Below are 27,778 nucleotides of genomic sequence, written 5' to 3' on the forward strand. Positions count from 1 at the left end.
TTGATATTGCTGCAAATGTACTGCCAATTTAAATGCCGAAAATGTAAAAGGGATAAATAGATTATTTTCAATGTGTTAGGCTAAATTAAAACGGTGCCATATCCCACTTCAAAATGATTTTTTCAAGGCCTTTGGTTTGTACTAGGTTTAATAAGATTTTCCATTAAATCAAGTAGGTGGTGTTAGAGGACCACTAGGTGGGACTCTCCCTCCTGCAAATCCACCAATACAGGGAATACAGCTTTGTTAAGGTGGGCACTGTACTTTAAGAAACGCTGTCTGTCAGATGAGTTGTAAAGCTAGGACCTTCCTTTTGACATGTAAATCGATTCTATTGAAATGTGTTAAAAAAATCATGCAAACTCCTGTGCTATGGTCAAGCACAATATAAATGTATAAACACCTGCATCACATAGGAATGTCTCATATTATTCCACGTATATAATATTTGTTCCAGCCTGCTTCTCTTTCAAGCTGTTATGTGATCACAGGTTATTTTCTAGTGTTTCTGTTGTGGATTCGTCCCCGACTGTCTGTTGTCTGTACAGTTTATTGGAGTAAGGGCTTAAATAGGTAATATGTAAGTAAGTATTTGGTAGAATGGTGTAAGTAAGTATTTCATAGAATGGTGTTCTGAACATGTGCATATAGCTTGCTTTGGCCAGATATGTTACAAACCACCTGACTGTTTGCTTAATAAAAGTGCTGTAAGTGATAGTGTCTGAGTAGGCGACCACTTGATCTCCTGTGGAGAAGGTTTGATTGAAACAGCCTGAAGCAGTGTATCAGTAATGTAACAGTCAGAGCAAGGCCTGCTGTTTGCATGCTTGCTTACCTTGCTCCCATTCTCCCTGGGCTCTGTTTTCAGGTCTTGCAGCATCAGGCCCTTGAACTTGCTCCTTCCATTGGCAGTGTGGTTCTCCGTGCGGCACTCGGCCATGAGGGGGCAGTCGCTGAGGTTCAGAGGCTGCTCCTGCTGCTCTGAAACGGCTTTGCTGTTGCTGTTGGTCTCGGCTGTCTCTCTACATGGGTTCGCTCTTGGTATAGAAGGGTTGTAGGCTACCGTTTCGTTGCCATTTATGCTGTCTGCTGCCGAGTCGTCTGTGTAAAAAAAGAGATTTGATTTTAACCTTCACCACATCTCATTCATCCTTTTTTTTAACCTTCACCATTATGTTTACTAATCATTTTTTAGTCCGTACCAATATAGGAATAACAAAAGGAACAGAATATGTCAACAACAGGCCATTCAAGCCTATACATTTTCCTAGACAAAGTGTTTCTATAGAAGCTTGCAATCCCAGTGTAGTAGCCTCCTATGATAAAACTATAATATGACGGTTACACATATTGGTGATGGCACTGTGAGACAAATTTGTGTAAATAGACAAACAAGCCTTTTTTCAAGGCTTTGGATTAATCTGAAACTTTAGTGTGAGTTTTCATCCATAATATCTTTCCCCCGGTATGCTGGGTAGTTTTTAGAGAAGTGTATAACATGCTGTTCCATAATATTCGGGCTAAAAATACACCGCAATATTGCTACTTAAAGAAACATCACTGAACTTGCCTTACAATAAGCCAAAGTGAACGTCTCAGTGGGAGACTTGATAAAAAAAAGTTAAATACTTTAGAAGTGAACAGTTTTAATTTAACATCAGATTACTTCAAGTGAGTCAACCACAGAAATTAAAATGTACAGCACTTTCATTTAGTCTAAAACATCTTTTTCTTTCAGTGCTGTGTTACTAATTACGAATAAACAAGGCACTATAAATGGATTCTATACAAAGGGGAAATGTTATTTAGCTACTGCTACAAAAATGTTCGCTTACAGATTCACCATTAAAGTTAAAGAGCCATGACTTTCGAGTTGCAGGGGTGTCCTTTAGTCTCGCTATATTAATACTGAACCTAGATATCCAGAGGAACATCACTGAGAGTGTCAGAACGTACAGCTAATACAGCAGTATTTACTACACTGAGTGGTTTGAGCTTGTAGAATCTGACACGATCAATCAAGCACACTCCATCCTCCAGAGAGACCACTCACTTCCCCAGGGCAAGGGCATCTTCTTTCACAACAAAACATAAAGTGAAACAAAACTAAATGATTGCAAGATCAGATTCTGTTTCACTAAGAAACTGTGTAAATTACTATTTGGCACAAAAGTCCTTGACAAATCTTTGTTTATTACTTTGCTCTGAATCTCCAACTGGGGAAAGTAAAAGATGCATACTGCAGGGCAAGAATTATTGCATAATGTGAGAAAACAAGCTGAGCCAGGGATTGACAACTGGGTCAATGAAAAAGGTGCTACATAACTATGGGGAAACCATTCACTCTGCTTCATTCAGAAAGGACAAATCATTATGGAATAAAGCGACATAAAGAACTGATTTAATACTTAAACTTATAGTTTACTGCTTGAAATTGTAGTGATTTATTTTGTATTTTGAAGGAAAACAGGGGTCATATCACAGGTCAGTGTAAATATATTTTACACCGACATTCAGGCTCCTTAATCCCTAGCTTGCCACGAAAGTCTGTCTCTTTTTAATTAAATGGAAATAGTCGACATAAACATGGGAATTCAAGAAAAGAAATACAGACCTAAATAAACGTTATGCACATTATCAATCTGAATGTAAAAAAAGTGAACAAAACTGAAATCACCACCTTGAGGGAATGAACCATCCTGCAGTACTGATACAATTTGCAAACCTTATGTGTTTTTTGACATTTGATCCAATTACTTTATAAATTAAATTATTATTTCTGTTTAATAGTTATTAGATTATGAAAACACCATCACCATCACCATCCAATAATAGCAATTACCGACAATGACAGTAACTCTCTAATGGCTTGATTAAGAACAAAGATTTTTTTTTTTTTTTTTAAATATAAATTATTAAAATTGTCGTGAAATATGATAAGCACATATCTCAGATCTGAGGGAGGCCTTGATATCAGCTACCTTGCAAGAACCCTGCTGTTTTCTGTGAAAATCATGAAGTGACTGAACCCTCGGTATTCGCACAGTAGAGGAGATGTTAGTATTTGGGGGAACCTCAGGCTTAATTAGAAAAGCACTGTGTGCCCACAATCATAAAGCGTTCTCCAATATTAGGTTTGCTCTGCTTAAACCAATGACTCCTAAATTAGTATCCTGAAAAGAATGATGTAACATTTTAGTGAACTTAAAACAATAAACTAAATCCAAAAATGTTGATATCCTAGCAGCAAGATCCGCATACTTTTTGAACCATTTTTAGATAAATGCACCGTGTTTCTGCTTATGATTCACGCTACAGGTATTACAGAAGTTCACAAAGAGGATGCAGTGAAGATATATAATTATAAGATACTTGTAAAACGTATAGAAAAAACATTCTACAGATTTAATACTGTCAGCCACTAGAAGTGTCCTGTAAGAGCTCAGATTAGACAGAATTATGTGACTCTCTGAAGAGGAGGATGAAGAAGAAGATGAAGATGAAGATGAAGAAGAAGATCTCATTCCATATTCCAGTCTGGAGGAGCTGACACTTATTGTGAATTCCGCTCTTCAACTTAAATACCAATGTCTGTGGCAGGCCAATTCTATCACTGCTGCTACAGCATCCCTCAGGCGAGGTCCAACCTTTCTCTCGCAGAGCACCCAGGGATTAGCCTGACTTCCCTTAAATTCTCCCCCTTGCACAGTAAGAGCTAATCTTCCCTATATGAAGCAGGGATGGGGTTGCTATGGAAACAGAGAACATTCTGGCAGAGGCACTACAGAGATGAGCCGCGGAAACGACAGTGAAGCATGTACTCGGCCTTCCTCCAGGGTGATGGGCTCCTTCCTCTATGATTAAATTCTCCGACAAGTTTACAGATGGGCAAGAGTGTTGTATTTTGCCAGAGGGATGTTGCTGGTAAAGAATGAGGTTCAAGATCACAGTAATGGCTAATGAGGCTGCTTGTATTCTGATTTAGTGAAACGGCAACATTTCTACTGCCCACCCCTCCACCCCCATCCCCCCGCCTCTCTCGCTTTCTCTCTTTCTCTCTCCATCTCTCCATAAAGAGCAATTGCAAAGCCTTTAGTCCCTAAACATTCTTACACTTTGCTTCAGCACTTCAGATTTTTTTTTTCTTCGGCTGTAAATGACAATTTACACACGAACAACTTCCCGACAGAATAAGCCTCCAGTTCTGTACAAAGCTCGTTCAGATATGACCTAGGAGTGAAACCCTTGATAGCTATATTCCAGGACAACTTTGGATTAACTGTGTGGTTCCTTGGCAAAGAATTAAAGACCCCTCTCACAATCCTTTGGGTGTAATGATGTTTATCTTTGGGGCTTGCTTATCTGAGGGAATTGGAGAGGACCCTACAAGTTCGATCACAGGCATTATATTACCTTAATTCATCGGATGCTGTTAATGCTCAGAATGAGTTTTGTACTGGACCAGTTCTCAATCCCTGCCATGGGGCTTAGCTGAATTTTGAATAGTGATTTGCCATGGGCTTATGATGCTGTTCTGCCCGGCAGCGGGATCTATGGGACCAAGTGCCTAGCTCTAGTCTCCATGGCGATTTCTTTCTCTATCCAATTGGGATTAATACTCTCTTGACAGGCAGGCAGCCAGCGTCAACCTCACCCAGGAATCAAATCCACAGCCCCCAGTCCAAGAGGCTGCCGAGGGAGCTGTAGGCTGTTATGGAAAATAAATTAGACACAGACAATCAAGTCACTCTAGCTGCTGTTTTATTGCAATTACCTCTTATTAAATTTCTCTGGCTGCACGTTTGAGAAAATGTACATGTCTTTCAATAAATTCATTTTCAAAATGGATTTGTAGAAAACTGATGGAAAAACAGCATTTCATTGATATTTCAAAAGTATATTGAAAATATCAAATTGGCCCAGACATTAAAATTTTAAACGTCACTATTAAAGTAAATGTATACTTACATACAGTTAGAAAATAATGTAAATACTGCCTACAAATCTTTAAAAGATAGATCTTATTCTTATCATTTTTGTGATGCATTTTTAGTATTCAAATTCCAAGTTGTGTCTACTTTTGTGACTACTAAGCAGGTCATGTACCTTTTGAACTTTCCTATAGTTTCTAACTGACAAACACGTATTAGTAAAGAAACTGTTTTTCCTAAGCATGTGGAACCTTTTTATAGTTACGCCATTAATAAGCCATTTAAATTGGATACTTAAGATATCAAGGATAAGGCACATAGTAAGATGTAATATTAATTTATTTTGATGGTTCTGATAAGTGTGTGTATGATTGTGTGTGAGTTGCTGCTGTTATGATATTACAGATAATTGGGTTTAGTTATATATTTATTATTTATCTATAGTGCTTGTGTATATACTGTTGTATGTATGTACATTGTCAGGTGTACTGAGTTATGTAAGCTTTAGACACATGTCCATTGATGTTCTACTAAATGGACAATAAAGCTTTTTTTATTTGATTTGATTTGATATAGTTGATCAATCACTGAGATTTTCAGTCATATTCAAAACTAAAATAAAAACAGGGAAAGACCTATGGTTCATTGAATGTGATTTTATGATATTAAGAAAGAGTTACCAATGGGCTCCACATTAAGAGTGCTGTTTTAAAACCCATGGATTGTATATTGATTGTTCCACACAAAGTGCAAAGGGTAAACCATTGAATATTGTGTGTTGCTCATTAAAGGTAATCACTAAAATCAATTGGCAGCTGAACAGAGGTACTGCTTTTATTTCCAATCACATCCGTGGCTATGCGCGCATCACTACAACAAACCTTCAGTCTGTCATTAGAAGAAACTGACACGTTGTCACTGCAGTGAATGTTACATTGACCCTTTTACTCCATTGTAAGGAAAAGAGAGATTGCAAAGGATTATGGGATAGGCAGTAGTGAGCCGTGACTACTGTGAAAATACAAGAACAACCACACTATACTAATACAGCTAAACAGCTATTTACAGATTTCTGAGAAAAGGCAAGTGCACAATAAACAAACAGACAGAAACTCATGCAGTGTGAATTAGTGAATTAGAGCTCCTTCCCAATGCTTTTTTTTTTTTTTTTAAACATGATGGTACAAACAGCTGGGACATTAGAACAGCCTTAGGCTCAAAAGGCACAGGGACATCTAAATAGAATAAGTGTACTGTACGTTTTTATTATGTGTATATTGCATTTTGATTAGTCTAAAAGGGAACAAGAAGACAGTACCCCTGCAAGGCATCATGAAATCCTAGGGCACCTTCCGAAATAAATGGATGCTCTAGAACAGGTGTCATCCTTTGCAACCCATGTGAGTTGATGCAGTAGGGCCACACGAGCAAAAATACACTGCCATAAACACTCATCACGGGCAGTCGCTTATTTCTCTTCTATTAACATATAAAATGGTTAGTGTTCTTAAGCTAAATGAAATATGGACAGGGAATAATGAAAGAATATAATTGAGACCATTCACTCAAATATTGTTTTTAAATGTCATAGCCATTGTAAGAACATCAATTTCCTTTTTTAATGTGTTATGATAAACAAATGACAATTCACTATTGTGTGTTTCATTTGATATCTTTGTTATTTTTTAAATTATAGCTTCCAAAGATGTATTATAATCAAGTATTATTTAAAAATGTGACCACCTTACTGATTGAAAATGATTTTAGGTACATAGTTTGCATCCAGATTTTTTTTCATGAAAAGTAACTGATGTGCTTCCTCATTAAAATGTAAAAGAAAATTGTAATATATTTTTTCCTCAGTTACTCTTGATACTTGGTCAACAGTCTGCAGACAGATATCAGAAGCTGAACTGAGACAATAGAACTACATTCAAATCTGAAGCATAGCAGCCACTAGTTGCCTGGTGGTTAGGGTCTATGGTATGGCAAGCTGTGCTGGGGCGGCACTGTGCCTACCTGGTATGGTTCGGCACATTGGGCTCGCATTTACACTATACAAAGGTGAGCCGAGCGAATGACGTCACAGATAATGAACGTGCTGAGTAGCAAGTCAATGATGCATTATGTATGTGACAGCAAAAGACAGTGAAAATGGCAATTCCAGTGGCAGATCATGATGTTCTGGTTGTGTTTATTTGCATCCTTTTTTAACCTAACACAGTTGAAAATCATGGTATCAATATATATATATTTTTGGTATCATGCTCACTCTTTTCAAACTGTTTATATAGGAACTGCGAAATTAAAACAAATATCATAATACCATAGTACAAAATAAATGCATTTAAAACTTGAGAGCCAAGCCTTAGTAAACATGAATTGAGTCCCCGAAACCCTGCCCACAGCCCCCTTCAGCGCGGAGCCAGATTCAGATATGTTACAAGGCCAGAGTTTCACGGTTTGGTTCCGGCTTGGCTCTGGCATTTGTTAGTGCTGTTTAGTGGTTAGTGGTGTTGCCTGGAACCCTCACAGTATGGGTACGCTAGTGTAAACGAGGCATAAGTTACCTAAGACTCATGTATACATAATTATCCTTCAAAGGAAAGGAAATGGCAAGATCTATACATTCTTCACATAATGGAGTAAACACTAAACTCATCAGATTTGATGAGGTGACAAGACAAATGGAAAGGAAAACAACAAAAAAGCGACTAAAGACAGATTGCTTGAATGGCCCAGACTGATCAGTGCCCAACCCACAATCAACCTGCTGCTGTTTTCAATTCCATGTAAAATCTCACCATGTCAGACGAAACAGTTTTAATAAGGAAACCATTACAAAACCTTATAATGGACACCTAACAAATGAGACGTCTGGCAATGGAGAGCAGACACAAAGTTGGGAATGTGGGAAGAAAAACAGATGAGATTTTGAATAAATGTTTTAACTTGCTTAAACACATTTAAACTTGCTACATACTATACAGCATTATATATATATATATATATATATATATATATATATATATATATGCAAGCAAATGTGACATTGAGGAAATTATGCCTTAATTATAATGATCCATGGCAATGACAACATGTTGTGATGTTGTATGTCAGAATTAAGAAGGCTACAAAATGCTACAAAGTAGAGAGCAATTGGTATGAAAAGGAGGTAATTTAAAAAAAATCTGTGCCAGGTGAAACGGGTGTCAGACAGCTGATGCAGAGACTTTGTGAGTTTTTCCAAGAGACTGGAGATGTTCAAAGGTGTCCAGGGCAAGGTGGTCTATGGTCAATAATATATGAAGCATCCTTTCATCACATTTTAAGTGTGGGAGGAGGACAACCCTAATCTCACACTTTCTAAACCTAAAATCATAACCGTTTCAGATGCTCCTTGACTCACTCAACTTAGCTGAGGAGGGGGCAATTCTTGACCAAAACCAACTCTGCTTACCTTCTACTATTTATGTCTATTTGGGGTTTCAAGACCATTATTTTCGTTGAAATATGTATAAGTCATTAAATATACATCTACAGAGCTGAATCTCATCTTTTTATTTAATCTTAATTCTCATCTTTTAATTTTACTGTTACAGTCATGTATCCACACAGCCACATATGCACATATGCCTTCAGATCAAAATAGCGAATTTATTACATTGCCATTGCCCCACAGGTTATTAAGCGTTTTTGGGAAAATAACTTACATCATGGTGAGTTCTTACACCTAGTTTAAAAACATGTACACATTGTTGTATATAATATAATTCGGTAGTGTATTTAGAAAAATAAGACCTGTACCCTACTGAAGGTCTGAAACAAGGTGTTCAAAATCATACTGCCACCGTTTAAAATATCACTTACTGGTGATAAAATATAATAATAAAAAAAAAATACCAAATAGGAGACTAAATACTTGGAGATCCAACTTCATTTATTCACTTTATGAAATTACTGGCAGATTTAATTAGTTTTGAATAATTAACAGTCTTTCACTTACATACGCTTCCTTCATAAGGCAATTAACAGGGTATAATAAGAATATAAATATATGGTTCTGGTCTTGATAAAATAATCACTGCACTTTTTCTTTAACTATTTTCACATAGCTCTTATTGACCAAAAGCATTCAACAGAGAAATTATGAATAAGAGTAAATGCTTAGAAAACTATAATGAGGACTCCCCAGGCCTGGATTGGTCTGTTTCTGACAGTATCTGAAGTAAACTTTAAACTTGCATGTTTTTAAAAATAAATAGAATAAATACAAACAGAAGGAAGTACAGCTCTAGAATAATGGTAGTTTCCTAAAATCCTTTTTTATTCCCTTTTGCAAATTTTGCATACATACATACATACATACATACATACATACATAAGTACATATGTACATACATACATACCATTTTTGTAAATTAACTGCTTCCTTTGTCTGGGTATCCCAGGGGACGATTACAGTGCAATTCAACTCATTTTGTAATGATAACAGTAAGAACACTTTAAGAGCAGTAATCTAGCTCATTATCTAAGGGCTGGCCCACTGTGCTTGGTGTTTACAAGAAGACCCATTTCTCAGATGTCGTCATAAGGTGAATTAGGAAAGCTTGAGCACATGGCTCATTTGCTGTCGTATGGAACAGCTGCAACCGACTATAGAGCTTAATAAAATGTGACTGTAAACAACTACACAAATGATGCATGAAAGAGTGAAGAAAAACTGAATATCAGCCATGTCGTATTCCGCCTTCCTCAAGAATGGATGTCAGTACAAGACCTAATCGGCATCAGCTCCTCTTCAGACAGACAGACAAGCAAACAGAAAAAAGGACATATCTGGCAATATTCTCACAACTCAGCCAGTCATGTTTTATTCTACCACTATCATTAATTAAAATTAGGCAATCTCTTACATTAATATCACTGAGGAAATGCCATTTATGTAGGTTCAGGCAGCATATACTCCCTAATTGTATTTTTTGCCAGTGCTTCATAGCTTTTTAGACATCACTAATTTACTTAATTCTAGGTTGGTGTTAACTGTCAAAAACCTGCTGCATTCTCAGATGTTTTTGTATTTCTAGATGTGAGTACATCTCCCCTTTTTTAATGTATATATTGTATCCATTTGTAGGCAGCCTTTCCTCAGGAGAACTATCTTATAATTTTGTTATCATATACAAGAAATCTTCGAAAAGAAGATCCCCATACCAGCCTATGCTTCGGTAAAGCTCCCATCAAGCAGTCATTTACAGAGTGTGAATCATGTGTCCTACTGACCTTCTGTTCTTTTACCTGAATATTAACCTCTTTATGCCTCTTCCCTTGCATCATATCTTGCTAAAAGACAACCTGTCTCATCTGTTCTACTTCATCATGCAATTTGTCCTCCTCTGTGTAGACCCTCTCTGTGCTCTAGCAACATTGTTTCTGCATTGGCTGACAACCCTAATTGTTTGTTCATGGATAATTATTCCTGGATGTCCATCTGTTACCAATAGTATATTTAAATGATCAGAAGATATCAAAGCACAGATATACATGACCTCTCTTCAACTGATTGCTTAAGGCTGGGTTCCAAACCAAACATCACGACGGGACAATTTACTGAAAAGTTCTGAAACTGACAACCAATGTTAGTCTCTACAGTAAATACCTACAGAGCCATATACTTCTCTAAATGCAGTCCCATTGTGAATATTTAATTTCTGGTCTGGACTGATTGCAAATGGTCTTCTTACTAGATCCCCTTTGTACGGCTTAACCAGTTCCCAGATAGAACAAAAAGAAATGTCCTCACCTCGGAAACACTTCCCTCCATACAGGTTTCAATCCATAGTTAACACCCATCTCCCAACCTATCCACCCATAATTCTGGTGAAGGTTGCTTCTTGGTTCTGCTGGACTCCATTTTCTACTAATTATAGCATCCTGATTACTTCTGTTGCCAAGAGAATTACACTTGGGGGATACTCCTCCACATATGTCTCATATTCTCACTTAATTCTCATAAATCTTCCTTTGGAACTCTTCGGAAAGGCCTTTGCCCTGTATTTGTGACTTCATGATATCTGGCTTTTTCTTACTTTGAACCTTTCTTATAAGTATTATGATATTTGTTCTTAACTAACTGTAACACTCAAATTTGTCTCTGTCTTGTGTTGTACTTATACTGTAGATTATTAAGACTCATCATAAAGAACCTGTTACCTGTACGTATGAGTAAAACACAACTGTTTACTACAAAACATTGGGCTACACCTGTGGGTATGGTTTCATAATCATTGCCAAAGTTAGTTACCAAAATAATGGTGCTGAGGTAAGAATGACCATTTTGAAAACAACCTTCCTAATGTAAGACTTAAATGGGTTGCCTGGTAACCCATTCCTTGCACTGAATACAGTCTGATCAGCTGAACTTATGAATTTGGAAATCACAAATTTAGCTAACAGCCCATTGTATATTCCTGAGGAACATTATTTCATATTAACAGAATATAGCTCTCATTAAGCTAGCTGTTTCATAATAACATAATGCTGAATCTGTTGTGTTTATATCTGTAAAACACAGAAAGATCAGAGGCCTGTCAATTATGTTGGAGAAGGTAAACTCACCATCTTGCTGACCGTGGATATTCTGCGGACTGTTCATCCTCTCTTCAAGATTAGAGCTCAGGTCAGAATTCACCGCTGACATCCTTGTAGAGTCACTCATGTCGAATTCGTCACTGTCCAAAGAGCTGTCTTCCTATAACACACAATATGTATAATGTGAGGTTCACAGCCATGACCAGCCAACAGCTGATGTGGAGCACAACTCTAATACTTTCCTTTCCCTTGTGCTGAATAAAATTTCTATTGGGAAAATAGATATCTACATTAGCACTGTTCACATATCTGGCAATGTTAACCATTAAAACTAAAAGATTGTGCACAAATGAATCTGATAAATATATTCTACTAGTTAATTAAATACTGTCTTACTGTATACATGGGAGATAAATAAATACGTGAAAGATTACAGTAAAACAGTTTGTGAGTCTTTTCAGATTAAAATATACTTCCTTGTGCATGCAAATTACTAATTTATACAAACTCTTGAATACAGACACCAAATTTTACAGGTTTTGTAAAACAATACATTCAAGGGGTGCTCTTTAAAGAATCCAAAATGCAAAAACACATACAGCAGTACAGTGTACATCCCTGTTAAGAACAGTTGAGCTATTTTACCTCATCGTTATGGGAGTTCAATAGCTGGAGCTTCATATGTTTCATGTAGGCCATCGTAATTGGCATGTTGTAATCAATGATACTGGTCACCAAAGTAGGTGGTTTTCCATTTTCTGAAACAGCAAAGAGGACACAAAATTAACTGTAATGCTTCGCAATTTATACAATCTTCAGATATATTTTTTCAAATTTCATAATCATATTTTAAAGCCAAGTCTGTGAATCTAATGGTTTCAAATAGGTCGTGTATGACATTATTTGTTTTTTGTTGTATCTCTTATTTATTTGCGTGTTCTTATCTGCCTAGGTTGCCTAGATTATGTCTAGGCTGTAATTTGCTTTTGACATTAGCTAGGTATAGGCATAGTTCAGGCATTGGTACAGTTAGGTATATGTACTCAAACCTTTTCTGTAAATAAGTTGAATATATAATTAATACAACTAAAACCATAATTTAAAGGAAATATTAAAAAGTTATATATTTAATGATCAAAGCATTGTTTCCCTATAGAAAAATCTAAAATGTATGTTTATTTAAAATAATGTGCTTAACATATGTATACCATATCATTTACTTTACAAAACATCTAGTGCCATTCCATTATTGAATGTATAAGTACATGTATAGTGTTAGGATATTTTTCTTCATTAATGTAATTTAATTTAACCTATATTAACAGGCATTAAAAACACCAAAACAAAATTATAAGTCAATTTGTAATTGATATGAAATACTTTCTAAACTGACTGAAATCAATTCCTAAATTAATCAGTTATATTGGTGTAAGCAAAACAATGAAGTAAAGAAAAAAGTATGTGTTGAGTAAAAAAAAAAAAAGGAATGCTAATAGAATCTTTATTTACCTTTATGATCTCCCCCATCTGGATTTAAATGCATTCTCTTCTGGCATTCAGAGCAGCTCATTAGAAATCGCGTCACTGCTTCTCGTGGCAAGAAGGCATAGGTCTCTGAAATCTAAATTAAATGACAAATCTGGGTGCTTCTGTCCCCAGGAAAGAGTGCACAAAAACATCATGCCAAACATTTAGGATAGTAAATAGATTCTCACTCTAGAGTAACACATAAACCAAGTAGTTTTTTTTTGTTTTGTTTTTCAATACCACAAACTCTATTCTGTATGAAAGCTGGCAAAGATCATAGCCTGTCCTGAGAGTGTAATCTAATTAAAGCCTGACAGGATAGCCCTTTCAATTGCCAAACAGTGTAATAATAAACTTTAGAGAAAAAAAAATAAACAAACATGCTATTTCAAAGGCTTTTTTTACTTTTCAGAAATATTTCTATTGCAAATTCATTCAGAAAAGTTGTGGGTCCACTTGGACAAAATAAACATAAACCCAATGTAATATTGTGTATAAGGCACACATTTACAACGAAAAGAAAAAAATGACACAAGGTGCCTTTCAAAAGACAATGTATACCACTTCAAATCAAAGTCAAATTAATTAAATAACAAGTCCGGAAGTTACCAAAAGACACAGCTGGGACAGGTTGGGATGTTAAGACTGTTTGCTCACATTTTTGGAACAAGAAGCTCAAACTCATTATCCTCCTGTCGGGTGACTACTCAGTAATGACAATTTAAACAATTAGAACAAATTCCATAGACAAGTAGACAAGTCCATTGCATCACAATCTTCCAGCAGTTCACCCTCCATCAGTCTGAGGGTTAGAACATAAGAAAGTTTACAAACGAGAGGAGGCCATTTGATCCATTGTGCTCGTTTAGTGTCCATTAATAACGAAGTGATCCAAGGATCCTATCCAGTCTGTTTTTAAATCTTCCCAAATGTTCAGCTTCAACCACATCGCTGGGGAGTTTGTTCCAGATTGTGACGACTCTCTGTGTGAAGAAGTGTCTCCTGTTTTCTGTCTTGAATGCCTTGAAGCCCAATTTCCATTTGTGTCCCAAGGTGCGTGTGTCCCTGCTGGTCTGGAAAAGCTCCTCTGGTTTGATGTGGTTGATGCTTTTCATGATTTTGAAGACTTGAGTCAAGTCCCCACGTAGTCTCCTCTGTTCCAGGGTGAAAAGGTTCAGTCCCTCAGTCTCTCAGTAGGACATTCCCTTCAGACCTGGAATAAGTCTGGTTGCTCTCCTCTGAACTGCCTCTAGAGCAGCGATATCTTTCTTGAAGTGTGGAGCCCAGAACTGTCCACAGTATCCAGATGAGCTCTAACTAGTGCATTGTACAGTCTTAACATTACTGCCCCTGTTCTCAATTCTACACTTTTGACAATATACCCTAACATTCGGTTTGCCATTTTTATTGCTTCCCCACATTGTTTGGATGGAGAAAGTGAGGAGTCCACATAGACTCCTAGGTCTTTCTCATGCGTTACTTCATCTAGTTCTATTCCTCCCACAGTGTAATTATAGTGGACATTTCTGTTACCTGCATGTATTACCTTGTACTTGTCCACATTGAATTTCATCTGCCAGGTGTCGGCCCACAACTGAATGTTATCTAAGTCCTTTTGAATATGCCGAGATTGTAACTGCTGAGCCACCTATTTTAGTATCATCTGCAAATTTGACAAGTTTGCTAACTATCCCAGAGTCCAGATCATTAATATAGATTAGAAAAAGCAAAGGCCCTAATACTGATCCCTGTGGAACTCCACTAACAACCTCACTCCAGTTAGAAGTGACTCCTCTAATCGACACCCTCTGTTTCCTATACATCAACCAGTTCATAATCCATTTACTTACATTACCCTGAATGCCTACAGCTTCCAATTTGAGGATCTGTCTTTGGTGTGGAACCTTATCAAAAGCTTTCTGAAAATCTAAGTATATCATATCATATGCTTTCACATGATCTTCAGCTGCAGTTGCATGTTCAAAGAACTCTAATAAATTAGTAAGACTTGATCTGCCTCATCTAAACCCATGTTGACTGTCTCCAAGAATATGGTTTTCATTAAAATGCTCCTCTATTTTCTGTCTAATCAGTGATGCAGGTGAGACTGATCGGTCTGTAATTTCCTGGCTCAGTTTTGTCCTCTTTCTTGTGGATTGGTATTACATTTGCTGTCTTCCAGTCAGTTGGCACATCCCCTGTTTTAAGTGTCATTTGGAATATTTGAGTTAGCAGCCTATAAATAATTTCCCTCATTTCTTTAAGTACTGTAGGATTTCCCTAATTTCTTTAAGTACTGTAGGAGGTTGGTGGTAGAGAGCTACAGTTCTGCACAGCAAATTTCAAAACAGCCCACACATGCACAAGTATAGTGAAGTCTGGTGACTGGTGGCCAAGTGAGATGGTAGTTTTGTCATTCTGGTGGAAAGCATTAGCACTGGGTTGTAAATGGAGCATTCCTAGGTTCACTTGGTCCAGTAAGATTCTCAGTTATCCCCTGGATAGTATTCATCCCTCCAGAGAGCCTCCAGTCCATACCAGTCATACTCTGAAAAAATTATGCATCACAAGTGACCTCATCAACAGATTTGGCGTGATGTAGGTGCCATATGTGTATTTGGTTATTACTTTCATCCTTCCATTGTGTAACATGCCAGCTGTACTGAAAGGTATTAAGACCACTTTTCCAACAAACTTTAAATGAAATTATATCACAGAAAATGTAGGATATGAATGAAAATAAGCATGTCTATATGTATTAATCATCTTACACTTATGCTCAGAATATTTGGGAAATGCCATGACCTGAGTGACAAGAGGGAGTGTATATATATATTTTTTTTTGCTTGTTTGTATTGTTTTGCAGAGAAGGTGTGTTGAACTCAATGCTATATAAGTAAATTACATAAACAGTCAATCTATAACATCAAAACAGACAATTGATATAATAACAGTTTAATTTAGTTGTTCTCAGGATAATGTATGTATAATGTATAATATATATATTATTGTTATTGTTGTTGTTGTCATTTTAAATTGAAAAACAAGGATATTAATATTTCCATTGTGGGAGTTGGTACTGAGTCTGATACACAACATCCAAGTAAGATATCAAGTTTTTTTTTAAATATATATATTCCGGGGAACACACCAAGGGTCACCTGAGATATTTTCTAAAGGTTCTGTATCTCTCTGTGATGTTGATCCCATACATTAGTGATGATGAGTTTGAGAGTCTGAGGAGGCCATTCTATTGATAACACAGATCTGTCAATTCCTTTTACCTCCAGGCCCAGTGTCTCAGTATTCATCTACCCTCCTCTATTATGCCGATGTTACTCTGATTATTCCTCCTGAAGCCACAGCATGGTGTCTTACAGTTGGTTTCACAATGAACAGCTTTCAGGGTTGTGCCATTTCTGATACAGTTTCCCTATCCAGAGGTGGAGATGCAGCTCCATAGTATTGTGATTTCAAATAGAGATTGAACAAACTAACATATATTCTATATACTACAAACTAAAATGTTCACAAAACATGACTTATAAATTATGCCAGAAGCAGTCGTAATGTCCCAATGAAGGTGAGGATACATAGAAAACTTGACTTTTTCCAGTGAATTAATAATACAAAATAACCATATGGCATTAATGATGCTTAGTTTAAAAGCCTTCTGACTAATGTAATGCCGCAAAAGTCAACACAGTTTGAATTACAAACTATACATGTGTGAATGAATAATATCTGGCTCTTACATGACCCCCCCCCCCAATGTAATTGTCACAGGAGTGAGGTATATGTTTGTTCTGTACTTTAAAGATTTTCATGAGGATGTTTCCTGGAGGATGTAAAAATCATTACCTTCTTACAGACATAGCAAGAAATATAAATGGTTTTCCTGCTAGGGGAATGTCTTACTAATTAAGCATGCGGCCTGTAAAGTTATGTTTGGTAAGTAAAGACAAAGGGTTGTCTTGTAAAGGTTTGAAGGTTTTAACTTACCGCCTTATAGGTTCTCTTTTGTCCGGCGTGCTTCCGTGTCTTTTCCCCATTCGTTCCATTTTCTACGTGCATGGAGTAAATAATATCAAAGAAATCCTCAACCACAGCAACTTGTCTTAAGGATACTTTCTCATCTATTCCGACACCATCCTGTGAATTTAAGAAATACAGATGTATTAATGTATGCCCCCCCATCAAAAACAAACAAACAAAAACTGTAGTGAATTAAGCAAACAATATTAATCCATACTTTTCAAATGGAGGTTAGAGATGCCACTTCATTTTATGTCAACACAGTCACAAGAGGGATTTTCAGAGGAATCTGCATATTAACCATGTTTAAAATCACTTTTATAATGCCAGGTATATAAAACTGTTATTTGTACAAATTATATTTCAAAATAATATTTTTGGGGAAAAGTATATATGTTTTCAGTTGGTATGTCTTGACTGATTTCAGTTAATTGAATGTTTCTTAATTAACTACATAGTTTGTGTGACACAACTAAATGTGCAGGCAGGGAAACAAGTGAAATAACAGGAACCTTTATTATTTGAAGCAAAGGAAAATGCAAATTGTCACTCTCAAAATCTCAGTTTTGCATATTTTAAATGTAATTAATTTATTTGAACTCTCTATTTAATGTTCATTGATTAAAGTATTGAGTCACTATACCAAGTAGTTTTATAGTGGGCTCTACAATGCAATGCCTGGGGTGCTGTTGAACTGTATACAGTGCTTGTTTACTAGGCAGTGTTGTTTAGCTGCATTAGAAGTGTAGTATGATGTCAAGAGCTTTTCATTCTCACTTTTTCATGAAAACATATCATTGATGACTCAGCAGGAAAAGTGTTTTCATGTCTACTCAGTTAATTGAATAGTGGTGATTTAGGTTGACCTTTACCATCATACTTGTCACAGATGCTCACTCTTTCATACCTACAGGAGCTAAACTTTCAGGGTTGGAACAATTACAACAACCTGTGAATTTGGGTCTCTTTGATGTATAAATGTGTGATCACTATTTTCTATAAAGGCGCATCTTGAATGGCATTTCCATGTGTGAAGCAATGCCTAGTAAAACTTGAGTTGTTTTTGGTTTTCCTGGATACCCTGTTGGGCCTGCTTTCCCTTTTTTTTTTTCCTGTGATCAAGGTAAATTTCTCTGAAAATATGATTATTAAGTGAGGCGAGAAAGATGTGGATAAAGAGGATTGAAAGCAGTCAAAGAAGTTAAAATTATTGCAGACTTGTTTAGCCCCTGTGGAACAGATGAAAAAAACCCACCATGGAACTGTCCTTAGATCTGGAGAAGGGAGACAAGTCTTTGCAGTGGATAGGGGGTGGAAGGAAACAGGTTAGAATGAGCTTGGAGATCAGAGGCTTGTCAGGTTGCATGACAGCTGGCCTGGGGGCAGGATGCCCAATGCTGGGGCCACAAGCGGTGGCAGGTGTCCTGCAGAGGTTCGGCTGAGGCCACTAAGTATGCCAGGACCTGAGCATGTGCGGGCACTGTACCATGAGGAATGCCAGCACAAACAGGGATGGGGTGCCTGCTGCAGGGATCAGGGGCCATGTTGTGGGCAGTGATAATTATAAGTGAAGCTGATTGCTGAGAAAAGGTTAAAGAGAGATAATAGTGAAAGTGATAGTGGGACAGACACAGCGAAGAGTAAGATTAGGGTTAACACTGATTAGGGTTGTGCAAACAGTAGTACAAAGCTGAAAAGAGTAAAAAAAAAAGAAAGAAAGGAAGCAGTGGGGAGGGGGGAGTTGAGCCCTGCATTTCAGACCAAGCCCGACGGGCCCGGCTTATTGACACCCCTCGGGCCGGGGGGCTTCGGGCCAATTTTCACGTCATAGTTCACACGCGGACATCGGGCCTGTTTTAAGCTCCACCTCCTTTTTATATTTTAGACATTAATTAATTAAAAGAAACTATGAGAAGTTGATGATGGTAAAACAAATATATAAAGACGTTTTATAACACTGACATGCATGACAGTCTGCTCACGCACACACACGCACACAGGTTTCCCAAGGAGAGCATGCTACCGCGCCTGCGCAGACCAGCTCGCACGGTGTTAGTGTCCCCGCCAGCGGCAGCAGCAGCAGTGTGTTTTCAGCGCAGCTGGACGAGGACAGAAGAAACACGACTGACTGAAACCTCCACTGTGGACGCTGTGCTTGTTCTCCACAATGCTCTGTAAGAGACTGTTATTCTGGCTGTAGCCATGTTAAGACTAGGAGGCTGTCTTGTTTTTCGTTTGATTGGACTTTATTGTCATTAGTCTAACTGTTGGAAACTATTGGACATAAGAATGGCCATGTTCTGTGGTGACGCCTTGATTTTTGAGGTCAGGTAAGATAACCTGCATGTTTTATTTGATGTGTTCGTTCGTTTTTCCTCACGCCATTGCGAGCAGCAGAGCAGCCTGGTCAGCTCGTCAAAAATGCCTTTTTACTGTGGTGGTGATAATAAACATTTAAACTAACATTGTGTGATATGCTTGAAGTGTTTTATATCTATGGATTGTATTGTAGGCAAGTCAAGTGTTGATTTGAGAGGCTAAATTGATCAAACGTGATCAACTCACTGTCGGCCGCTGGCCGCTTGGTCGTCACTTTAAAAAACAAGAAACATAAAATGCTCCAAACATTTTTCTAAATTAACTTAATAAAGAAACAAAAATAAATATAAATACTTTACCATTAAAAATAAAACTGAGCTATTTTAATGGCTGCAACAGTAGGATAGGCTGTGTAATGGGGCCTAGATTTGAGGCCTGTGCAGGGCTTTAGGAGGGGGAGTTGAAATGAAGTCAGAAGGTGGTTCGTCTCTGGAACATGGTTTGCTTATTACACCATGATCCTTGTGAAATGGAATGATGTCAGACATTGATACACGTCTAATGGTTCACACTTGTTTATGATGCGCTGTTTTACATATTACAATACTATCAATTGCAAAGGAATTTTCTGAATTTTGTCATTGAGAAAAGTGATGCATTGATGTTTCAAGTGATTCATAGACATTAACTTTCTTCAAAGCTGATTTGTTTGCTCTTCTTTATATATTGTGGCACAGTGCTGGGCTGGGCAAAAGACATCTCCCAGATGCCCTGTGAGAATGACTCATGCAGGGTCTGATTTGGCATCTGATTTGCATGACACCCCTGACTGGCCGGCTCCTCCATAAAAGCAGGTGTGTGTGGAGTGTGTGGAATAACTGGTAAAGAACTTTTGTTATTGAATTTGACCCTGAACTCGGACTGTGGACTTATATGTATATTCCGGCGGAGAGCAACTGAAAGCCCTGGCCTATGTGGACGACGTGGCCGTGGTCTGCACGGACGCGCCGTCTGTGGCCAGGGTTGAGGAACTGCTGGACGGCTTCTGCAGGGCGACGGGGGCCGCTGTCAATAGGGCCAAGAGCGAGGTCTACCTCTACAGAGGGGCCCGCCGACCGTGTTCCCTGTGAAGCCGTTCATCAAGGTTCTGGGGATCACGATCGACGGGACCAACACGGGCACCCGGAGCTGGGAGGAAGCTTTATCTAAAGTCCAAAGAAAGATCCACGGCTGGAGCACAAGGACCTTGACGATGGCCGGTAAGGTGCTGGTCGTAAAGGCCATCCTCTTCCCGATACTTCTCTACGTAGGAATGATCTTCCCCCCAGACAAGGTCGTCGCAAAACTAGTGACCAGAATTATATTTCGGTTTGTCTGGGGGAGCAAAATGGAGAGGCTGAAAAGAGTGCAAATGCTGAAGGGTACCCTGGATGGAGGCAGGGGGGTCCCGGACGTTGTGCGGCTGATAAAGGTGCAGGGGCTAGCCTACGTGGTCAAGAACATCCATTCGGCCTCTGCGCCATGGATAACACCAGGCCGAACTCGTGGGATCCCCCGCCGTTCTACAGGGCGCTCCGAGCCTTTGCGCTCGAAGTAGGCCTCCATAAAGTCGTTCTGGCCTCCTGGGATTATAAGACCATCTGTAGCCAGATGAGATCTACCCAGGAGACCAGCCGGATAGATTTCCCTCCCGAAACCTGCCGGTTTATTTGGGCTAATGCTACGCACGTTTGCCTCACAAATACGCAGAAAGATGTCTCCTGGATGGCTGTGAGTTGGTGTCTCCCCACCCGAGTGTTCATGCACAGAAGGGGCCTAGCCCCTTATGACATCTGCCCCTACAAGGGTTGCCTGGGGAAGGAGACGGAGGCTCATATCTTTAGGGATTGCCCCTCCGCCTACAGGGTCTGGCTCCTGTTTTCTCCGTTCCTCCACAGGTTTGCCGTTCCTGTGCGGGCGACCGCAGGGCAGATCTTATATGGTCCAGCCAGGGGATTGACATCTTCCACCCTGAGGTGCTGGTGGCGTATCGTCTGCGCAGTGAAACAGGCCCTGTGGGAGGGACGGAACATCTGTCTATTCAATAAGCAGGAGCTGGACCCAATTGTCATCACGCGGAGGGGCATGGTACTTATAAGGGACTATGTCAATCTGGAGGTCCATCAGAGGGGCAAGGAGGAAGCCTTTAAGAACTGGCAGATACAAGATCTGGGGGAGCTCAGGATCCCATGATGGGACCCACCTCCGGGGACGGATATCTCCCCCTGCTGGAGCCCGAGTCCAAGATCTTTTAACTATTTTATGAATTATTGTTTTTTAAAACAATGACTTTTAAAAATGAATTTTAACTGTTTTTAAAGATTTAGTTGTTTTTAAAGCACTAGTTGTTTGGGTTTTTTTGGTTAGTTTTGTTCTATTTTTTTGTCAAATACATTGACCGTTTGAATTTAATTTTAAATGCATTGGACCGTTTTAGTTTGTTTTTTATTTTTATCATTTTAATTGTTTTTTGATTTGTCTGGTGCATTTTCAGTTATTTTCAATGTATTTCACTCTTTTGTTGGAAGCATTTTTTGCTTTAATCACGTTTGTTTTATTGTTTTGTTTAAGCACATGTTCATTTGAGTTTATATGTTTATATTAATCACTAAGATTTTAAAAAATGTAAGTGATTTTAAGAATTGATAAAAAAAAAATAATCATGAGTATTAAAATTTGTATGAATGTTTTTATTTTTGAAATGTAAAATACTTATACCAATAAAATAGTATTATATGTATATTAATAGTTATATGAATAGCATATTACTATTATTATAAATATATAAATAATAATAGCTCTATCTCACAGTTCTGTGTTGAATATGAGACACACATTGCGATTGTGTACCTTAATTCAATGAGGAGTAGCAGCAAGATAACATTCATTCAACACTGACTCTAGGAATGCATATCTAAACTCAATAGTATTTTACAGTATTGAGTAAAAAGATATAATAATAATAATAATAATAATAATAATAATAATAATAATAATAATAATAAACTGTTCTAGGTATTTAGCTACACTTCGCTGAACTGAAGATGGATGCATATGCAGTCTACACAATATTACAAATTAATAATACACTCTTAAATTATACATGGTGTATTAACCTTCTAGTTTATGTGTACAATATTTTACAGACCTCTATTAACTTGCAGGATTTAATATATGCTAGCTAATTTGTTATAGTTTGCTCTGTTTGATAAACGCATTGCTGTTATTTTGCCTGTGTTTTAATCTTTAATGTTTTCCTGCTAGAGTCTGACTGTCTACTTTAAATTCTCATTCATCATTTTTGTAGCACACTTTGATTATACTTGTGGACACTGCCATCTCTTCTGTTGAGAAGCTCCACAGCATCTGAAGCTGTAGAGATTGTTGAGTCAGCATTGAATCATATATATATGTAACTCTTCATGAAAAAGTGTTGCTACTTATTGTTGAATTAAGTAACACAATTGAACTCTACAGTGTATTCTGATCTGATTTTGCACACTGTTATCAACACCTATGCTTTACAGAATAAGTAATCTATAAAAAACCATACTGGTTTCTTATTAGCTTATTATAGTGTTCTAATTTCAAGGTAAGAATTTGACTGGAAATAGAGACAGGCAGCTGAATATCCATGACAGCATCTCGAAGTCGGCATTTATTTAAAAGGACAGTTAATGCAGAACAATTATCCACAGGGCAAACAAAAATGAAAGCGGGAATGCCAGGTCTCATGATCTGCCTGTAAGACAAAGTTGCAGACACCACTGGATGGTCAAACAAAAGCAGTCAAATATTGCCACTGAGAAAAAGTATAATGAAGTAACGTAAGAAAACAAGTATGGTGTCACTTGCTGTACATTGTTCTGGTGTCACATGGAAAATTTGACAAAAAACACCTCTTGAAAGTTAATTACAATGCATTTATGGAAGTAATATTTCCAAGATTCAGTTTTCTAAAATGTGACTAAATCAATGGATCAGTAATGGATCAACATATTAATTTGAACAATTAATTAAAATAGTTAAGTTAATTAAATACATTTTAATAGGCCTAAAACATTTTGACTAAAATTATGACTAATATAATTACACAACATAGAAAGAGAGAGAAAAATAGGGCAGCAAGAAGTCACAATGCAAAATCCAAACACAAAACGCAAGACCAAGAAATTAAATCAATTACATTGTTTTTAAATTAATGAACATTGAAACAATGTGTGTCTTATTGTCATGTCCGAAATGTATAACGCGGGGAAATTAAGATCGCTGGAGAGCATCTAGGAACAACCAGCAAAGAGTCACCATGTGTTCAGTCTCTCTATCCGAGCTGCGCATAGCAGAGCGCAAAATGCACTCATTCACAGTTAGGTATCTGGGGAGGAAGCAGTGCAGAGCAGTGGTTCCCAATCCTGGTCCTGGGAGTGGGAACCCAACGTCCTCAATTATTAACGGAAACCTTAAATGAACTAATAGTTTGTTTTATTTAACTTTCAAACAAAGGAAAATGTGGGTGCCTTGTATATTTTTGTATTTAAACTGATGTCTCCAATTGTATCAAATTATTAATAAGATCTGATTGGGCCAATTATTATTTCAATTAAGAAATTGAGAGAACAAAACTAGCAGGATGTAAAAAGCGTTCCACAATTAAACACATTTGAAGAATTAATTCCAGGACAAACGTATAGTTCTTAAGTCAAACAGTCTCATGGCCACCTCATGAATTTCAAAACCATTTCGGCCTTCGAAAGATCATAATATAGTCCAGCAAGGTCATTTGGCAAGTAAAACATAGATACTTGTTTTTCACTGTTCAAGGGTAGATATTAAGATGAGACAATGTGAACTTCATATTTTGATAAAGTGTAAGGCCAAAGCAACCAAAGAGTATGAAACAGATGCTATAGAACATTCTAAAGGATTTCTATGAATTCCTATTGATATGTCATCACGTTTCCAGTGTGTTATTGACAACAGACAATACATAAATAAGAATTATATCCTTAATGTTGTTATATTTATAGCAAATTAATTTCTTCACTCCAGTTGTAATTATTTAATTAGTCTTTCTGCAAAAGCTTTTATCCAGAGGTAGTATAAACTGTGCAACAACATCTGTTGATGCAAATCTTTCTAGGACTACACAAAAGGAGATTCAGTAACAGGGTAACATGTATTTAGGAGCAGAGCTGGGACTTGAACCAGGAATCTCCTCCTAAAAAGCACTTAACATTAACTGTCTGACCAATTAGCTTCCACAATATATAAATACAAAAATGTCTTAAGAAAGCCTATGTGCTCTGAAGAAGTTAAAACAGGAAACAATCTATATAGTTTCCCTTTTTTTTTTCCAAACTCAAAAAAGGAAACTCAGATTGCTCTCAAGTGAAAATCTGATCATTATGAGATGCCATTATGCAGAGACAAATGAGAAAACCAATTTAAAATTGTACAAAGACAATAATTTGCAAAAAGGAAAAAACAGATCTTTAAAACTTACTTTAAGTATAAGGAGCTGCATGTGTGGGGGGGGTGAATATTACATGTGCATGTTATATGTTTCTTGAGCCTGTTTTAATCATATGAAACTGTTTGGTCCTTTCCAATGATTATATAGTCACAAGTCTATATTTATATCTCTAACAATTAAAAATATTTCCTATACTTGACTATGAAATACACTAGTATTACCATCAGATGTTATGTTCAAGAGAAGCCTTTATATTAATCTGTTAGTTGTTACAAAATAAGCACATTTTGTTTTTTCAGCCTTCCCATATACTGTACCTCATACCTCAGCCTTCACAAGACCTCTCTAGATTTGTTTTACTGATCATCTGTTTCTGTCTGCAGTACCATAAGTACAATAAGAACACAACCTTTCTAAAAATGCAAATAACAAAAAGAAAAAATAACAAAGGGCTTAGTACAGCCAAGTTTAAGGTGCAATTATGTGTTCCCAATGCTCAAAATTCAAACTAATAATAAATGACTTAACAGTACAAGCAATAGTAGCAATACTCTGTGTATACATTATATTGAAGCGCATTAGCTCTGTGGACTTGTACTCAGACTGCCTTAGCTTAGAGCCTTGACTGAAATCCTGTTCTGAGACTGACTGGTGATTGTGTTTGGACAGCCCAAAAAAAAGGGTATATTTTAAGTTCCTAGTTTAGCATGCATGGTTTATGGTGTCACTGTTTCATGAATGACCTGAGTGGTAAACATGTAGGGTGCTGCCCGAGGGGAGAGTGTTTTGGGGTAGGACTGGTGGGGAAGCCCTGGCAGTGGGTGTGTGGCAAGCTGATAAGAAGATCTTTGATTCCTCTATTTATGGTTTATATTATGTTTTGGTGTGTGCAACATAGCTCAAGCTGGAGTTAAGCTTTTCCCTCTTCCATTTTCACAGGAATTACAATAGCTAACCAAGGGGTTAAGAAAAATTTAATAAAATCAAGAAGGACAGCCAGTATTGCCTTCTTAATTCACGTACACGTCCCACAACCTGTTGTTCTTTCATAATTAGTTCAAAAACCCACAAGGGAAAGGCATTTTCCATATTACCTAATTTCATCTTGAAAACGTCCTATAAATCTCTATTGAAATAGTTTCAAAATAGGTATTTTGTCCATATGTAATGATGGAAGCGTATCTTGGGTACAGTATTGAAATATTGGTTCAATATTTATCAGAAAGGGCAATTCACTGGATTTAAAAAATATACAATAAATGGAGCTTGATTGGTTTTGTGACTTGATATGCCTTGATACTCTGGTAATCTTTATCAGCCTAGTTTCGTGAAAGCAAAGTGTAATAGCTGTAGAATAATTACAGTATTTCAAATATACAGTATGCTGCGTTACCACACAGGCTGTAATGACTATGTTAACAGCTAATCCTCTTTGGTGTTTCCCTTCCCTTGTGAAGCTGCTGGTTTGGAACAGCAGACTGCAGGCAGGTATAATAGACTGTCTCCATGGCAACCCGGAAAGAATTCCCAGCCCCTGCTCCGGAGCAAGCGCCGGTCCCATCCAGAATGAGAGCACAAGCCTACGGCATGGCCTGGTCTGTCACTTACACTTCCCAGCGCTGTATCTTTAGACTTAATTTACTGGACTCTGGAGATACCAGGTAACAGATTTTGTTCCAGGACATTTGTCCCCTTATTCTTCCAGTCTATTCGTTATTCTTTAAGACAATTAATTACAACAAAGAAATACACATGTTGCCAACCGTATATTGCAATCTGAATCTTACATCTCTGAAAATAAAAACCAAATAAGAGGCCAATTCTGCTGTCTCAGACTTACACAATGTGCTCCAGAAAGTATCAGAGATTCACAGGTGGTTAAAACAGAAACATATTTATAGAACCATAGAAACAGAATGTGGAAGAGAAAAAAATAAAAAATATTTGATGAAGCAACACAGATTTTATGAGACTGGAAAGAAGGAAACAAAAAGCCTACAAAAAAGAAAGGCAAATGCACCCTCCTAGCCTCAGGGGAGAGGGACTCAGCAGAGCATGTGACGTAGTCCTGTCCCCCAAGGTGCCACCGAGTTAGATCAGCAGTGCTTAGGAGAGCAGCTGAACTGTCAGGCCAGACTCCAAGACAAACTGGAAAATCTGCACTAGAATAATGCACAAAGGTCTGCCATAGCCAAGGAAACGATGGCAAAGCACCTTCCTCATGGGTAAGGGCAAGGAGAGGAAGAGGAACGTTCATAGGCTATTTTGAGAACCCTGGTGATCTCCAAAGACTAGCAAACAAATCTTCTAGTTAACCTCATATCATTAAACAGACAAACTGCAATGCCTAAACCAGAGAAGGTTTTATAGGTGGCCTTGACCTTTATGTTATGAAACTCAAAACTAAAAAAAATATTTTTTATACAATATATGAAAATATTTTTTTATAAAATATAAACTTTGATTAAAACAAAAAAATGAAATTTGAATGTTTAACTGTTTAATATCCTATATTCAAAACAAGTTTTAAGTACAATTAGCTGATAGTAAATATCTCATCTATACCTCATCTATTGGGGAAAAGTAATATATATATATATATATATTACTTTTCCCCAATTCCCAATTACCTATTTCAATGGTATGTTTTGTATTATATTTTGAATAACAAAAACAATTAAAGATCTATATCTAAATAAAAAAACAAGTCTTCACCACTCAAATGATTATTACAAAAACAAAAATGCATCCAACCTCTGCTTAAAAAGAATTAATCGCATTAATTAAATAATTGTTTACCATATCTAGCCCTATAATGGGATAGCTCCTTTGAATCATAGCAATAAGGAAATGTTATATCAAG

General features: G+C 37.3%; 1 protein-coding gene across 3 annotated transcripts in view; it reads right to left on the minus strand.

Annotated features, from left to right (window-relative positions):
- LOC136765816 (nucleolar protein 4) overlaps positions 1 to 27,778 on the minus strand; it is an 82,859-nt gene that overhangs the window by 48,730 nt on the left and 6,351 nt on the right. For all 3 annotated transcript variants that reach the window (XM_066719619.1, XM_066719617.1, XM_066719618.1), the window contains 5 exons: positions 17,052 to 17,201; positions 13,032 to 13,143; positions 12,168 to 12,280; positions 11,550 to 11,682; positions 836 to 1,101 (listed from right to left, as the gene is read on the minus strand). In XM_066719619.1, the coding sequence (XP_066575716.1) occupies positions 836 to 1,101; positions 11,550 to 11,682; positions 12,168 to 12,280; positions 13,032 to 13,143; positions 17,052 to 17,201 (774 nt within the window). The remainder of the gene's footprint in view (positions 1 to 835; positions 1,102 to 11,549; positions 11,683 to 12,167; positions 12,281 to 13,031; positions 13,144 to 17,051; positions 17,202 to 27,778) is intronic.

The sequence above is a fragment of the Amia ocellicauda genome, chromosome 2 (genome assembly GCF_036373705.1).
Source record: "Amia ocellicauda isolate fAmiCal2 chromosome 2, fAmiCal2.hap1, whole genome shotgun sequence".
NCBI classification, from domain to species: Eukaryota; Metazoa; Chordata; class Actinopteri; order Amiiformes; family Amiidae; genus Amia; species Amia ocellicauda.